At 54.6% G+C, this 15,451-nt stretch overlaps 5 protein-coding genes across 5 annotated transcripts; 4 read left to right on the top strand and 1 right to left on the bottom strand.

Annotated features, from left to right (window-relative positions):
- Positions 1 to 82: 82 nt before the first annotated feature.
- Positions 83 to 1,435, bottom strand: M409DRAFT_49526 (uncharacterized protein; the record flags this gene model as incomplete). Its single annotated transcript, XM_033811265.1, has 1 exon — positions 83 to 1,435. One exon carries the CDS (start codon positions 1,433 to 1,435, stop codon positions 83 to 85), a length of 1,353 nt encoding a protein of 450 aa, XP_033673917.1.
- Positions 1,436 to 3,301: 1,866 nt separating this feature from the next.
- On the top strand, positions 3,302 to 4,887 carry M409DRAFT_16979 (uncharacterized protein; the record flags this gene model as incomplete). The annotated part of the gene is made up of 2 exons (XM_033803849.1): positions 3,302 to 4,357; positions 4,411 to 4,887. 2 exons carry the CDS (start codon positions 3,302 to 3,304, stop codon positions 4,885 to 4,887), a joined length of 1,533 nt encoding a protein of 510 aa, XP_033673918.1.
- A 116-nt stretch (positions 4,888 to 5,003) lies between these two features.
- Positions 5,004 to 9,500, top strand: M409DRAFT_62661 (uncharacterized protein; the record flags this gene model as incomplete). The annotated part of the gene is made up of 3 exons (XM_033815268.1): positions 5,004 to 5,019; positions 5,461 to 8,475; positions 8,533 to 9,500. 3 exons carry the CDS (start codon positions 5,004 to 5,006, stop codon positions 9,498 to 9,500), a joined length of 3,999 nt encoding a protein of 1,332 aa, XP_033673919.1.
- Positions 9,501 to 9,855: 355 nt separating this feature from the next.
- M409DRAFT_16981 (uncharacterized protein) lies at positions 9,856 to 11,266 on the top strand (the record flags this gene model as incomplete). The annotated part of the gene is made up of 2 exons (XM_033803850.1): positions 9,856 to 10,101; positions 10,172 to 11,266. The coding sequence occupies 2 exons, from the start codon at positions 9,856 to 9,858 to the stop codon at positions 11,264 to 11,266; spliced, it is 1,341 nt and encodes a 446-aa protein (XP_033673920.1).
- A 555-nt stretch (positions 11,267 to 11,821) lies between these two features.
- Positions 11,822 to 12,811, top strand: M409DRAFT_16982 (uncharacterized protein; the record flags this gene model as incomplete). Its single annotated transcript, XM_033803851.1, has 3 exons — positions 11,822 to 11,870; positions 11,926 to 12,324; positions 12,390 to 12,811. 3 exons carry the CDS (start codon positions 11,822 to 11,824, stop codon positions 12,809 to 12,811), a joined length of 870 nt encoding a protein of 289 aa, XP_033673921.1.
- Positions 12,812 to 15,451: the final 2,640 nt, after the last annotated feature.

Genomic DNA, 15,451 nt, shown 5'->3' on the forward strand with positions numbered 1-15,451 from the left:
GGTATAATCATGAGGACTGTTGGCGTGTTTCCATCTCGTGCATTGCTCCTTCCCGTCTGCTTCATATGCTCATACGATGCTTTTAAGCCTTATCAGCGACAACCACACCTTCCGTCTGTCCAGCGGGACCACCAGTCGTACTCGTTGGGCTGGACAGTGACTCTGTCTTTCCAGTTGCTGGGCTGGAAGGTGTGCTGTCAAGCTTCTCGGTGGTGGTCTGGCCTGCGACACTGGCGATGACCGCGTGCCACTTCTCAGCGTCAGATGGGGTGTGTGCCTTGAAGGCGAACTCCTTGGACCTTGCCATCTTGTTAGCGACCGCGCTACCACTGCTGTCCTTTCCGCGGACGTTGAACTTGACACCGTCGACAGCACCAATGAGGCAGTCTGGAAGGTACAGACTGTTCTCAGGAGTTGGGTCCTTGGCGAAGTCGTCGTCGGTCTTGAACTCGTGCAGGTACTTGGCAGGAGTAACGACATAGAAGCCATTGTCATATTTCTTGAGCAGACCACTCTTGCGTTCCAAAGATCCGGCGATCAATGGCTTGGTTGATCGATGGTCCTGGTTCGCAAATCCCACGCTCTCGACAGTCCTCTTCGGTCCATTGGGATCAATGAGTACCGTAGCGTTTCTCTGCACGAACCCGTTCCACTCGAAGTCTGGTCCAACGCGTTGAGCCGTGCCGAGCATGTCACCGTACATGTTCCTGCGCTGCTCTGCATCGTTGGCAACGACTTGGTTAAACTGGGCGAGCCCATTCTGGAAGCCCTGGATGATGCTCGTCTCGAACTGGGCGAAGTTGTTCTGTACCGCAATCATATCATCGCGGTTGTTGTTCTCCTCAATGATCTGCTTGTTAAGGCGATGGTAGACTTGACGATGCAAGACGTATGGGTCATTCTCGGCCTTGATTGAGCCGCCGTGTGACTCGTGGGCCGCCGTGTGCTGTCCAAGCAACTCGATGTGCTTCTGCGTAGTGTTGCGGGACTTGTCCACCGACTTCGAGCCCTTGCCAGCGCCTTTGTTGAGCTCTTTGGTTTTGTTCTTGATCTCGGTGTGCAGTCGCTCAAAGATGGGAAGGACTGAACCTTTCAGAGTCTTGCCAGTCTCGGTGCTGCTGTTGGCGATACCTTGGGTGTTGGTGCGGATGTTGTCGAAGAGTCCAGCGATACCGCCCAAGTTCTGATCGAAGTGGTGGCCTTCCTTGAGAGGGCTGCTCACGACCTTCAAAACTTTATCGTAGTCCTTTGAGTTGTCCGTAAAGACTTTCTCGGTGGCCTTGATGTAGTCTTCGAGGTACGCACACGCGTGTTTGTACGCTTGCAGACGCTCGTGAAAGAGCTTGGTGACTTCGCTGCTGTCCTCGTCTGGAATCGCATCGTCGGTGGCATTCGTTACCGTGCGGGTAGGGAGATTGGTGGTGGGCGAAGCCATTGTCGTTTGGTCGTGTGAGGTTACAAGATCTTGGAATCGTGTCAGTGATCAAGCATTGGAGGGAGACACCCTGGCAAAGAAGTTGGTGCGAGCTTCAGACCCCTGGCGACAATCCCTGGTATCAAAGCCCGCGAGGGGAAAGCTCACCTGTGATTCAAGCGGTCAAAGCAGGAGCGACGGGAGAATTCTGCTCGAGTGGTGATGGAAGGTAGATGGAGACGGACTTGGTTCTTCGCGGAGACGCCGACGTACAAATACTTCCCTCACAATTTCTTGCTACACCAACTTTTCGTCGGCCCAAAGTTCTTTCAAGCTCCAGATCTGCGTTCTCCTACGTCACTTCGTGAATGTCACTATGTCCCCTATGTCGAGCATTGCACAGCCACAACGAGCCTGGAACGCAATCTCACGACCCCTAGATTGCCCAATGTCTTCTTCTCGTTGGTGAACTTTGGCTTTCCACCTACGTATTCACTTGACGTGTCCATATTCAAGGCTAGGTAGAGCGTGTGCTCTTCGGGTAAGCGGCCATGAACGCACCCACGAACCGGGCAGACAATACATGGGCTTTTTGTCAAACCGTGGCAGCAGTGGGCATGCGTATCAGAGCCGAATCTTTCTCGAATCCTTCGAGAAGCCTGAGTCAATACCCGAAGACTTAAATTGCCGTCCACCAGTGATGTGGCATTTCGATCTCAACAAACTCTGGCGTGGCGCACAAATCGCAATGACCCAGAGAGGAAGGATGTTGTCGAGCTGTGGCTATGCTTTGAATATTTGGTTGCGTGAATCAGTCTCTCGTGCAAGTGTGCAAGCATTCTTTGTCTCGTTGCCGTTCAGAGGTTCTATTCTCTCCTCCGTCCTTGGCAACAGCGTTGATGCGGCAGGCAAGAAGATCTCGACCCGTCATCCCTTGATTCCATGTGACCCCTCCTCCGTATCATAGTCATAGCGACTGGTCGACCATGCGGATGCAATTCAAGTCTGATGGGAAGTCTCGCTGTTGACGATGAGAGCGGCTAGGTAGGCCGGACATCTGGAAGGCTGATGAATCTCGTGTAGTCGGATGACCGCTCCGATATGCTGGCAGCATGAAGCTTCGGATCCAGAAGCCGTTTGTCCCCTAGAGCATAGATCACATATCCGTACCAGGGACGAAAATCAGACGGCTGAAGCGACACGTCGGACGGCGTAGGAAGTCATGCATGTGCTGCCAAGGCCATGTTCCTGCATAAATCGCGTCGAGATATTGCACTGATGTGGCGCTCATCATCGCGTGGCACAACGGTCGCGCAGGTCGTGTCGTTCCATAGCCCGTTGGTGAGGTCATCCCACCATCTTCTTCTTATTCACTGCTGCTACCACGCAGGCGACCAGGAGCCCGTGACGAGGATACAAGCGTGATAAGGCTAAAAGCAATAACGGTCGGTCACGCAGGTCAAGGTGTCGTGCTCATCAAGCTTTGACGCATCCATACAGCTCGTACAGCTCGGAGGGGGTTCGACCAGCACAGCTCCTCGAAAATATCGCTCTTCGCCGCGAACCGTGCAACAAGCAACGACATCCCTCCGCTATCATCACACTGCTTTTGCGCAAGGCCGGGCTGTGGGCGTGGGATGAATCATGAGACTGCCACCTCCGTCGCTGCTTGGGCGCCGCCCTCTCGAACCGATCCTCGCCGACGTCGCAGCAGGCTCTTGTGATGCGTCATCTGCTCTCTCTGCGCTAGGAGCACGAAAGAAGCTTGTCAACCCGAGGAAGCACCAGAGCTTGCAAAATCATGTCGGTACATCTCGCGCCAGCAGTCGCGTATCTCGCGACCTCTTCTTTCTCTCCAGCTCTTCCCCACCGTCACCACTAGCCACCATGTCTATCTCTGGACCCTTAGGATCGTTACCTATCCCCAACTTCATCCACAAGCGCCTATTCTCACAGAGCTCCAGCAACCGCAGCCTCAACATCAACAACATCAACCCTCATGTCAAGGAAGCCAAGTACGCCGTGCGTGGCGAGCTTGCCATCAAGAGCGAGCAATACCGTGCCCAACTAGCCAAGGGCGAGGGCAAAGACCTGCCATTCGATTCCGTCATCAGTGCCAATATTGGTAACCCACAGCAGCTCGACCAGAAGCCCATCACCTTCTTCAGACAGGTTGCGAGCTTGGTAGAGAACCCGCAGCTCCTTGAGAAGGAGGAAGTCCTAAAGAATGGTCTGGGGTACAAGAGCGATGTCATTGAGCGGGCCAAGAAGCTTCTGAAGGATGTCAAGAGCGTTGGTGCATACTCTCAGTCGCAAGGCGCTCCTGGTATTCGTCAGAGCGTTGCCGACTTCATCGAGAGACGAGACGGATACTCCGCAGACCCTCAAAACATCTACCTCTGTGGTGGTGCCAGCGCAGGCGTCAATGCGCTGATGAGTGTGCTCTGCGCATCTCCTCAAACGGGTGTTCTTGTGCCCATTCCACAATACCCTCTCTACACTGCCACTCTGAGCCTGCTGAACGCCCAGATGGTGCCCTACTATCTCAAAGAGGAGAGCCAGTGGAGTACCGATGTTGGGGGCATGAGAACAGCCCTGAAGGAGGCACAGAAGAAGGGCATCGACGTGCGCGCCGTGGTCGTCATCAACCCTGGCAATCCGACTGGTGCATCTCTGGCCGCCGACCACATCTCATCCGTTCTTGAGCTTGCTGCAGAGGAGAAGCTCGTTGTTCTCGCCGATGAGGTATACCAAACTAACGTGTTTGAAGGTAAATTCCAGAGCTTCAAGAAGAGCTTGCGCGAGTTGCAAAGCAGCGAAAAGAACAAGGGTGGCAAGTTCGACTACATCGAGCTTGCAAGTCTGCACAGCATCAGCAAGGGCATGGTTGGAGAATGTGGCCACCGTGGTGGTTACTATGAGATGGTCGGTTTCGATCCAGAAGTAAGCGCAATCCAGAAGAGCTACACGTAAACATATTGCTAATACTGCACCAGGTCGTCGCCCAGATCTACAAGTTCGTCAGCATCATGCTCTGCCCGCCGGTCGTGGGTCAATGTCTTGTCGAGACGATGGTCAACCCTCCTGTCGAAGGCGATCCATCCTACCCGCTCTACCGTGAAGAATACGACACTATCTTCCAGAACCTAAAGCAGCGCGCATTCGCACTGTATAATGCGTTCAAGGAAATGGAAGGTGTCGAGTGCCAGCCACCGCAAGGCAGCATGTATCTATACCCGACGATCAACCTCCCACAAAAGGCGATCGAGGCCGCGAAGAAAGAAGGCAAGAACCCAGACGATTTCTATTGCTTGAGCCTTCTCGATGCGACGGGTATCTGTATTGTTCCTGGTTCAGGATTCGGTCAGAAAGAGGGGACGTTGCATTTCAGAACAACATTCTTGGCACCAGGCACGGATTGGGTATCACGGATCACGGAGTTCCACCGGAAGTTCTTGGATGAGTACCGGTGATGGAAGCACGTGGTTAGGCATATGGGTCGGCGTTGGAGTGGAGTCTCTCAGCTGTGAGCGGAGGGAGCATCTGATGGTTAACGGCGATAAATCACAGGAGTGTTATCGAAGCGAGCATGAAAATTGCGCGCTGTAGGTTGACGAGTAACATGTGCAAATTTGTGAATTCTACAATTTCCAACTTTTTTCGCACGTGCCGTCCAATAAATACTACTCACCTGAAGTAAGCTGTCAAGAGCATTTGACGTCCGAGCTTCCAGCGCCGCCCCACAATCCCTTGAAAGTCAGTTTGGAAGCAGGCCCTCTTTTCTAGCACCTCTCTCGCTGTCCTTCGACACCTCCGCTTGACATCGCTCACACACCTTTTGTGGCTTCGACTCTCGTGTCCGACACCCCGTCGCTCAAATCGCTGCGTCCTCCGCCGCAGCCACCGCGTACACCGCTCCCTGACCACCTGCGAACATTCGAGAAGAGGCCGCATGAGCTCTTGATCCAACACCCTCAACCGCACTCGTCTACCGGAATATCGCATCTGCTACCCCCACCGGACACCTGATACAATGGCAACCGAAGCAACGACCAACGGCATCGGCGCCAATACCGAAGGCCTGTCGGCCGCTGAGAAGCTGCAGCAGCAGCACGAGCTCAAGGAAGCCCAAGAGAAGGCAGCCCACAAGGCCACAGTCGAGGATGTCGAGGATGAAGAAGCTACTCTTCATTCGCCGCCAGCTGCTGCAGGCACCACGTCGCTGCCCATCAGCACCGACCCGTCTCGCGTGGCCACGCCATCTGCCGACCCGGTCCCTGGCAGCAAGGCCGCGGGCAAGCAGCCAGCTAAAGAGCAGCCAGCCGCCTCGAGACCAACTATCGATACTCAGTCTGAGGAGCTCTTCCCAGCCCTTGGCGCTCCCAAGGCTCCCGCTGCTGCTCCTACGTCCATGTGGTCGAAGAAGCCTGCTACGGTCGGAAAGGCGGCCAACGGCGTCAGCAACACCCAAGCTGCGGCTACCAATGCATCTTCCCGCTCGTCTACCCTGGCGTCCGGTATCGTGACCCCCAGCTCTACGGCTCCATCCCAGCGTGGTCCAGTCCCTCAGATGAACCTCCCGGGTCGCTACACCGAGCAGGTGTCGCTGCACCCATCCATGATGACTCCCAGCAACCAGCGCAAGAAGCCTCTCCAGGATATTCTGCGCGACATCAATAAGCGATCCCGAGCCAATGTCGAGATGAAGCCTGGTCCTGGTGATGCCCTCACCTTCCAGGGAACTGGGCCTGTTGACGACGTGCGCATGGCTCTCAAGGAAGTCGCCAACCAACTCTGCTCCAAGCAGAATCTCAAGCTTCCGGTTCCAATTGGCGTTCGTGGCAAGATTGTCGGTAAGCAGGGTGCTACCATTCAGGCGATCTCCAAGAAGACAGGCGCGAAGATCAACATCTCGAAGCAAGAGGCCGCCGAGATCCTCGAGGATGACGACCTCGACGCGACTGTGGACGTGACTATCGAAGGTGACCCATTCGCCGTGCAGATGGCCAAGCAGGACATTGAGAAGATTGTGAATGAGCACACGTCGTCCGCCAACACCCGCCTGAAGCACGTTCCTGCTGAGTACTATCCTTTCCTGGCCGCCCGAAACAATCAGCGTCTTCAGTCTCTCCAGCAGGGCCGTAACCTCCGCATGCAGATCCCACAATATCACACCTGGAACCAACAAGCTCCACCAGAGGCTCCAGGTAACCGCCGACCTGCTGCTTTCGCGCCACAGGCCGGATTGCCAATTCAGCTTGGTGGTGACCGACAGGCTGTGGCTGATGCCAAGGCTGAGATCGATCGCCAGGTGCAGGAACTCCAGCGTCAACTGACTCTCGAGCAAATGCCAGTCGAGCGCGGTCGCCATCAGTTCATTGTCGGAGATCGAGGCACTGAATTGCACGACTTTGTTGAACAAACCGGATGCTCGATCATTCTTCCTCCCGACCATGCCGACTCAGAGATGATCACGATTGTGGGCCCGCCTGACAGGATAGAGCAGGGCATGGATAAGATCATGGATCTGGCTTCTAGCATGGCAATGGCAACTGCGGATGTTGCTCGTGCACACAATTCGGCTCCCCGTGGAGGTCAGGCTCACGCTCAGGACATCCATCGCTACCTTCGCCAACGCCAAGCCATCGAAGAGCTCGAGAAGCAGCACGGCGCCAGCATTGTGCCTGATAGCACTGGTTCCTGGCAGATTTATGCTCGCGATGCCAAGGCGGCTCAAAAAGCTCGCATGGACATTGTCAACATGATTAACGGGCATCCCCCGAGTCGATTTCACCCTCTGGAGGTCGACCCGTTCTTCCACCAGCATCTACGTGAGCAAGCTGCTCGTGAGATCAGAGATCAGCATGGCGTGAGCGTGGTCGTCCCCGACGAAGACGGTTCTCCTGTGCTCCTGGTCTTCGAAGATCGCACGCCTTCGCCCGAGTACCAGTTACCGCGTTCCGCCCCCTCGGCGCAAGACGCTCAGGCCTTCCAGCAGGCACTACGAGATGCAGAGCGCCACATCGCTGAAATCATGAACAGCCACCAGGGCATCGTCTCGAAGGAAGTTGAGGCTCCTGCCAAATTCCATGACAAGATCCGTAGACATGTTGACCGTCACCACCAGTCGTGTGGAGACAGCCGCATTCCAGTCCAAGTCAACTATGGCGGACCTCGACAAGAAGCGCAGAGACGCTCGCAAGCTCCTAACTTGAACTTGCGTGGTCCCCAGGACGACGTGGATGCCCTCGTGCAGAGTCTGCTTGCGTTCATCGAACAAGAAAAGCTGGACGAGCTCGAACGCGGCTTCACCCTGAGCTTTGACTTCCCACAGAAGTTTGCCAACCACCTCATCGGCCGCAAGGGAGAGAACATCAACCGCCTGCGTGAGGAATTCGACGTTGAAATTCAACTCGGTGACGGCAAGTGCGAGATCAAGGGACCAGAGGCCAAAGCGAACGCTTGCAAGAAGCACATTCTCGAGCTCGGCAAGAAGCTTGAAGACGAAGCTACTTACAGCGTGCACATCCCAGCACAGTTCCACAAGGATTTGATCGGCCCCCAGGGCAGTCAGGTCAACCGACTTCAAACTCGTTATGGCGTTCGGGTCAACTTCCCGCGTAACAAGCAAGTCGAGGACGATGCTTCAGTCGCTGATGACCGTCGTAACAACCAGAAGCCAGACGAGGTGATCATCAAAGGTCCAAGCAAGGGCGCAAACGCATGCCGTGACGATCTGCTGGAGCTCCTGCAGTACGTTAAGGATAACTCGCATACTGCTATTGTATCTGTCGCACAGAGCCAGCTGCCTTCCCTGATTGGTGCTGGTGGAAAGGAGATGGACCAGCTGCGCCTTGCCACTGGTGCGCAGATTGATGTGCCAAGCTCCAGGGAAGCGGCCAGTCCAAGTGGTCGCGCCGAGATCAAGATCAAGGGCTCAAAGAAGGCTGTGGACGAGGCCAAGAAGTTGATCGAAGAGAAGGCCAAGGTCTTCGACAACACCGTCGTCAAGACTTTGGACGTCGACCGGAAGCACCATCGCCTCATCATTGGTCCACAAGGTAAGAATCCCATTCATGCTCTGTCACTCTTTGATCACTAGCTAACAATACCCATAGGCACGAACCTACGCAACATGATTACAGCGGCCGGTGGTCCTGAAGACCAGCGTCTCCACAACCGCATGATCCGCTTCCCCAAGACAGACACCGAGGGCAACGCTATCCGTATCGAAGGTCAGAAGGCAGTCGTCGACAGCATCTGCGCTGCAATTGAAGCTCTCGTGGCCGATCAGGAATCTCAAGTCACGGAGTTCGCTGAGGTCAAGCCAGACAAGCACCGCCTCTTGATTGGCCGTGGCGGCGAGACTCGTCGCCAACTGGAGCAGCAGTTCAACGTCTCGATCAACATCCCTCGTCAGACCGAGACTGGACCACAGCGCTCCCAAGTGCGCATCAGTGGCAAGCCTGAGGACGTGGAGAAGGCCAAGGCCCACATCATGGAGGTGACCAAGGACCAGGAAGGCGAGACCGTCTCTGTGCCTCGCCATCTTCACCACATCATTGCTGACAATGGGCAATTCTTCCGTCGCTTGAGGTCTGACCACAAAGTCACTGTCGACCACAGCGGCCAGCGACCACCGCCAAAGCCGTCCACCCCTCAGCCTAGCCGTGCCAGCGGTGGTGCCATGCCACTGATTACCGATGATCCGGGAGCCAGCTCCGGCAGCCATTCATGGGAGACACACGACCTGCACGCTAGCGCAGAGGACGGCGAGATTCCATGGATCCTTTCAGGGTCTTCTCCAGAGGCAGTACAGGCAGCCAAGGCGAAGCTCGAGAAGGGTCTTGAGGACGCTGCTAAGCGGGACACGATTGGTTTCCTCATCCTCCCTGACCCACGCGCTTACAGACACGTCATCGGCCCTGGTGGATCAGAGATCAACCGCATTCGAAAGGAGACTGGCACCAAGATCCAGGTCCCACGCGATCAGAACAAGGGCGAAGCAATTGAGATCACCGGCGCAAAGGGCGGTGTCGAAGAAGCGAGAGACATCATTCTGGAGATTGTCCAGAACAACGCATAGAGCGACGGCGGAGCAGGCTTCAGCAGCCAGACTTGAGAGTGGCATTCAGCCAAATGATACCTTGTGCATTTGGCAAACGGAATCGGAAAAGCGAAATTGCATTTGTAGTGAAGCGTAGCGTAGATTTGTTGTAAGTTAGATACTGATTCGATCAAAAGCAGCTTGTGCATATTCAGATTCAGCGCTGCATTTCATTAATACCAGCCATCTCGAGTCTCATGTAATTCCGCGATTCTAGCCATCGGAGTTCGGCAAAGTTGCCGTCCTTGCGCCTGCGGAAGCAAATTCCGTCGACCTCGACTTTGAGATTTCCAACTTCTCTGCTCAGAACTTCCTGCAACACACGTCGCCGAACATGTCCAAAAGAAAGCGAGGTGACGATGTCGAGGATGACGACGCGACCGCGACCGCGGCCGCCAACTTTCGCCAGCAAAGGAGAATCATGGCGGCCTTCTCAGAAAGCACGAAGCACCTCAGCAGAGCGTTCAAGCTGGCTAAGGGATTGGAACAGCAAAAGATGGGCCGAAGGTTGAAAGCTGCCGCCACGAAGAAGGATCAAAAAGACATGGACAGGATCAACGCAGAGAAAGGAGCTGTAAAGGTGGGTGTGGACAATCGCTGCGTGCGATGCAGATTGAACATGGAGTCTGGGGACTGACAACGGTAAGTAGGCTCTTGAAAACACTGTCTGCGCTCAGCACTACCTGGCGAAATCTCTTTTGAAAATCAAAGCTATTGCAACCAACCCAGACTTGCCTGCGGAGCTCAGCAAACCTGTCGCGTTTCCACATGATGCGGCTTCTTTGAACGTCAATGGCAGGCTTTGCAAGTCGAAGCCTGTGCAGGAGGCTTTTCCAGCTGCGGTTGCGGCTGTCAAGAGGGAGTTTGGGATTCGCGATGATTCAGATGGGCCGGCGAAGAAGAGGAGGATAAGAGCGAAGGACTATGATGCTGCGAGGGCAAAGAGTGAGGAGAGTGAGGAGACGAATGGTGTGGTTAAGGCGCCCAAGAAGGCCAAGCGTGCAGAACCAGACGACTCGGACGCTTTGAGTCAGGCGGACCTTGGCGACAGCGATGAAGAATCAGGGGACGCATTCGAGCAGTATCGAAGTCGACTGGCATCGTCCGATGACGAGGAGGATGGCGACGGGGAGGACGTGGAAGTTTCAGATATTGAAGATCTCGAACGCCAGTCGGAGCAAGAAGGCCTCTCGCGAAAGCTCAAATCCTCGAAGACACCACGGTACGACCCTGCGGCAGATCTGTCGCTGTCCGACGAAGAATCAGAAGACGAGTCAATAGACGAACGGGCGCCAAAGAAAGGTGCCATTGCGAAGTCGAATAAGTCATCATTCATTCCGTCCTTGACTATGGGTGGCTATATTTCTGGCAGTGGCTCTGATCTGGACGATGAGGTCGATGTCGCGCCCAAGAAGAATAGACGAGGTCAACGTGCGCGACAGAAGATCTGGGAGCAAAAGTACAAGTCAAAAGCAAACCACCTCAAAAACCAGGAGAAAAGTGCAGGCTGGGATCCAAAACGAGGCGCTGTCGGAGGTGCGCAGCGCCAGCCACGCTTCGCAAACGGGGCAAACAGTATGCCTCTGGAGAACAAGCGACGGAATGTCGGCGCGAGTGATGCGAAGAAGCCGCCCCGTAAGGACGATAGTGGACCTCTGCATCCCAGCTGGGAGGCAGCGAAACGGGCAAAGGAGAAGAGGGATGCTCCTGTGCCGTTTCAAGGCAAGAAGATCAGTTTCGATTAAGAAAGGACTGAGAGAAGCGCTACATCATACAAGGCTGTGCCAAAATTGGTGGCTGTCGACTTGGTTGCCTACAAGCAGCTCCTTAGCCATCTTCGGGGTCGTTGCGAGCTATGCGAAGAATGTGCGTATCGCGAACCGCTTTTGGACCAGTGAACGTGAACGAGAGCGTCACAGCTGGAATCCATATAGCGCAAAGCCCGAGCTAGCTCGCGTTATAGATCAGAAGGATTGAAGGCTTAGCACCTCTCCGCCGATCTGATTGGTTTTCGACCTCATAAACGGACCACGCCACGGCTGCTACTGCAAGTCGGACCGCTCGCGTGGTCTATGCTCTATGCGATGGCCTAAGTAAAGAATCACAGTTGATACGCAATACGCAGGACAATGGGATATATGAAGGCTCGATCCAATGCGAGTTGGAGGGAGCGTTCAGCACGACTCCAATCCAACGAACAGCCAACAGAAACCCTTCTGCATCGAAACAATCGTTCTTCACATCGATCATATCGACTTGTTGCAACTTCATCATCAACCACACCAGGTGAACAACCCAATATGTCCAACTCAACAAGTACAGATTCCGGTAACTCGGGCTTCCAGAAGTGTACGCTCCATCTATTCTTTTACTCTCTCCACATCAACTAACACTATCCCAACAGACCCCTACGACCCCTCCGAAGCAGCAGCAATCATCTTCACCGTCCTCTTCGCCCTAACAACCTCCCTACATGCCTTTCAACTCATCAGCAAACGAACATGGTTCATGATCCCCTTCTTCATCGGCGGCATCCTCGAGATCGTAGGCTACATCGGCCGTGTCATCGCCGCGACTGAAGCCCCAGGTCCCTACGAAACAGGCCCGTACATTGTACAGACCATCACGCTGCTCGTCGCGCCTGCTTTGTTCGCGGCGTCGATCTACATGCAACTGGGCAGGATCGTGTTGATGCTCAAGGCGGATGACAAGCTGTTCATCCGGAGGACGTGGGTGACGAAGATTTTCGTCGCGGGCGATGTTGCTTCTTTCCTGCTGCAGGCTGCGGGAGGTGGACTATCTGGTAAGTGACGAATACATTCAAGCGGCACTACAGAAGTGATGGACTGACATACGATGTCTCAACAGCCTCCGACGACTCCAACACCTCCAAACTCGGCAAAGACATCATCATCGTCGGCCTCTTCGTCCAAATCGTCTTCTTCGGCCTCTTCGTCGTCGTCGCCGCCCTCTTCAACATCCGCCTCAACAAGAACCCCACCCCCTCCGCCCACACCCTCCCCTGGAAGAAACACATGTACACGCTCTACGCCGTCAGCATCCTCATCTTCGTGCGCTCGATCGTGCGCGTCGTCGAGTTCATCCAGGGGTTCGAGGGGTACATCTACTCGCACGAGGTGTTTTTGTACGTCTTTGATGCGACGATGATGTTTATCGCTATGGGCATTATGAATGTGGTGCATCCTGGCGAGGTTGCGGTTATTGTCAGGGGGCAGCTGCAGGGAGAGAAGGATGTTGAGAGTGGGAGTGAGTTGGTGGAGTCGAGGTGAGATTGGAATGGGGGAAGTTGATGGGTTGGTCTTTGGGAATTGATTGGGTGGTTGGGTTGGGGTTTAGCGATGGTTACGAGTCAATTGGCCTTGTATCATAGAGCCGTATTATTGGCACAAGGATGTTCACAATCAAATGTTCTCATCTGAACATTTGTCTTCAAGCCGAGCTTATCATCGCCTCCCTCATTGAGGAAAGTTATTTTGAATGTCAGCCTCGCCTTGCACAAAACCAGACGGATCTACAAGGCCAATCAACTTTGCAGATGTCGTGATTGTGCCTATTCGCATCTGGGGCTCGCGGTTAAGGTTGATAGGGCTGGCGACCGTCAATCCGGCCTCCTGATGAACCCAACAACGGGGGAAACGGTAGTGTTAGAAGCAGCGTACCTCCTCACCGCCATCAACGATCTGGTGATGGCGAACAGCCACCGACGTAGCCATGCCCATGAATACGCTGCTGATCAACAGCCACAATGCAACATGAACATCCAACAAGGCTGATCGAGCGCAACAGCTACCAAATACACATCTCACCCCTCAAGCCGCCTACGAGATCTGGCTCTACTCACTGATTCTCCATCACAAAGGGCTCGACACCCGACGAGCCCTTGTTCCACATGTTCCTTCAAACATCAATGGCTTGCTTTATCACCGACATTAGACCCGTGTTGGCCTTTCTCACAACACCGACTCCACCTACCTGGTAATGCCGATGCCGAGGGGATGAATGGTAGGTAGGGCCGAGTTATGGGATCCAGTGGGGTGGGTGCGAGGGCAGGGAAGGAGGGCTTCTTCGAAGAACGCCAGCTGATCTTGGGGGCGATGCTTGCTAATGAAGCAAAGACGTGAATGAGGGCTTCGATCTTGGGCTTGGCGAGTAGGCTGAGCCACACTATTCGGGGGACTGTCGTTGGTGCAGCAAGTGTTGCGCTGAGGGCGGTTGTTGCCTTGGCGGAGTTGGAGGGTCATTGTGCCCAGTTGTTGCCAAGATATATAGTAATGTGGCTATTGATAGATTTGCCAGAATGGAGGGCCTGACTAACACGTGAGGATTCTTTCGTGGCCCAGTGTCCTTGATTGCCAATCTGGTCAGTAGGGAGATCGGACTCGGAGAAGGATCAATATGGCCACCACCCTACGTGACCTAATTGTCGAAAGGAACTGGATCCGTAGATGGAGGGCAGGATTCCCCAATGCACTGATGGTGATCACTACTGCCCAATCAGCTTCGCGAGACGAACTGCCGACGATGTCTCCTGTGACGAACCCTACCAGCCACAGCAGAGGATTGGAGGACTGAAAAGCTTAAGTCAAGCTTAATAACGCAACGAGGCATTGAGAAGCCACATGGCTAGCCTCTAGCTTGCTGCTGGAGTGAAGGACGAAGTGCCCTAGCATAACTGTGGGGAGTCGGAAGGAGCTTAAACATGAGCCAACTCTGATCTTCTCCCTACGGGATCTTGGCACTGCAGGCGATGTTTGGAATAGTGCGCCTCTCTTGACAGACTTGCTCTGAACCAGGAAGGGAAGGAGCCGGCCCTAATACACAAGACATGTTATGAGTTTCAAAAGGAGAAGGTCGTAGCGGCCTGCGCTTGCATAGCTTTTGAGCGGATACTGAGAGTCCCGTTGGTGGTATCGTACGGATCCGTTGTTGAGTTGCACCCCCAAAACCCCAAGTTCGATGTTTGCTGGAGTCGCCGGGCAGCAATCTCATTGGGTGCGTCTTGCGGAAGGTTGGCTTCCAAGACACGGCCCGTCGGGCTTGTGATATCTGCGTTGAAGCTGCCACGTTTCTAGCCCTCTTCCCGAGGGATGGCAGGATGCAGTGGTAGTGCAGTAGATCAGACTTTCTCCGAACCTGGTCTTGCTCATTCTTCGTCATTCCTTTCTTGCTTCTTGGAGATTTGCCGCTGAACGAGTCCCGGGGCAGTGCATTGATAGCTGCCTGTCCATCACGCGTGCAGCTCGCTGTGGCATCGGTTGCGCTCGGTAAATTTGTTCTCTCCACAATGCTCCAACTGCTGAGAAATCGCAGCACAATCTGTCCGCCGAAACAGAATGTGGTGCGTCCAGAGTGGCTCGCAAGCAGTCTCCCAGCGACGAGTGCGGTCAAAGTTGAGGTTGTTGATCCTGAATCCTACGCTAGCGAGAGCGCGAAAGGGCATCGGCGTCCGTGCATGACGCTAAGCCCTATGCCAAGCTCGGGGGTCACGACGTGAGTGAAGGACCATACTGCTTTTGCCTCACTACATCCTCAGCTGCACCGCGCGCTCCGTTACTACTCCAAGCTACATGACCTCACCCGCCCGGCCAAGGTCTGCCAAGCAAGCATTGTCATCGACATTAATCAGCCTCCAATTTTACCGTCGCCCCCGAAATGCCCTCTGGGCCCGTCCATGTGCCCTCCATCTACCTCATGCGGGCACCTCTAGCTGCAGACCGACAGCCCTGTACTACTCTTAACTAGGCAGGCGACTGTCCAACGGACGAGGCGCACGTCCCGACTCTAGAGTTCGGCACAATCGATGGTGCCGAACAAGCCTCCCATCCTGGCCATCGTAGCCTTGCTTGGGGTGATGAGCAAGCACGCAGAACGTTAGGCCCCGAATCTCTCTAGCCCTCACGATGTACTTC

The sequence above is a fragment of the Zasmidium cellare genome, assembly GCF_010093935.1.
Source record: "Zasmidium cellare ATCC 36951 unplaced genomic scaffold M409scaffold_2, whole genome shotgun sequence".
Classification (NCBI taxonomy): domain Eukaryota; kingdom Fungi; phylum Ascomycota; class Dothideomycetes; order Mycosphaerellales; family Mycosphaerellaceae; genus Zasmidium; species Zasmidium cellare.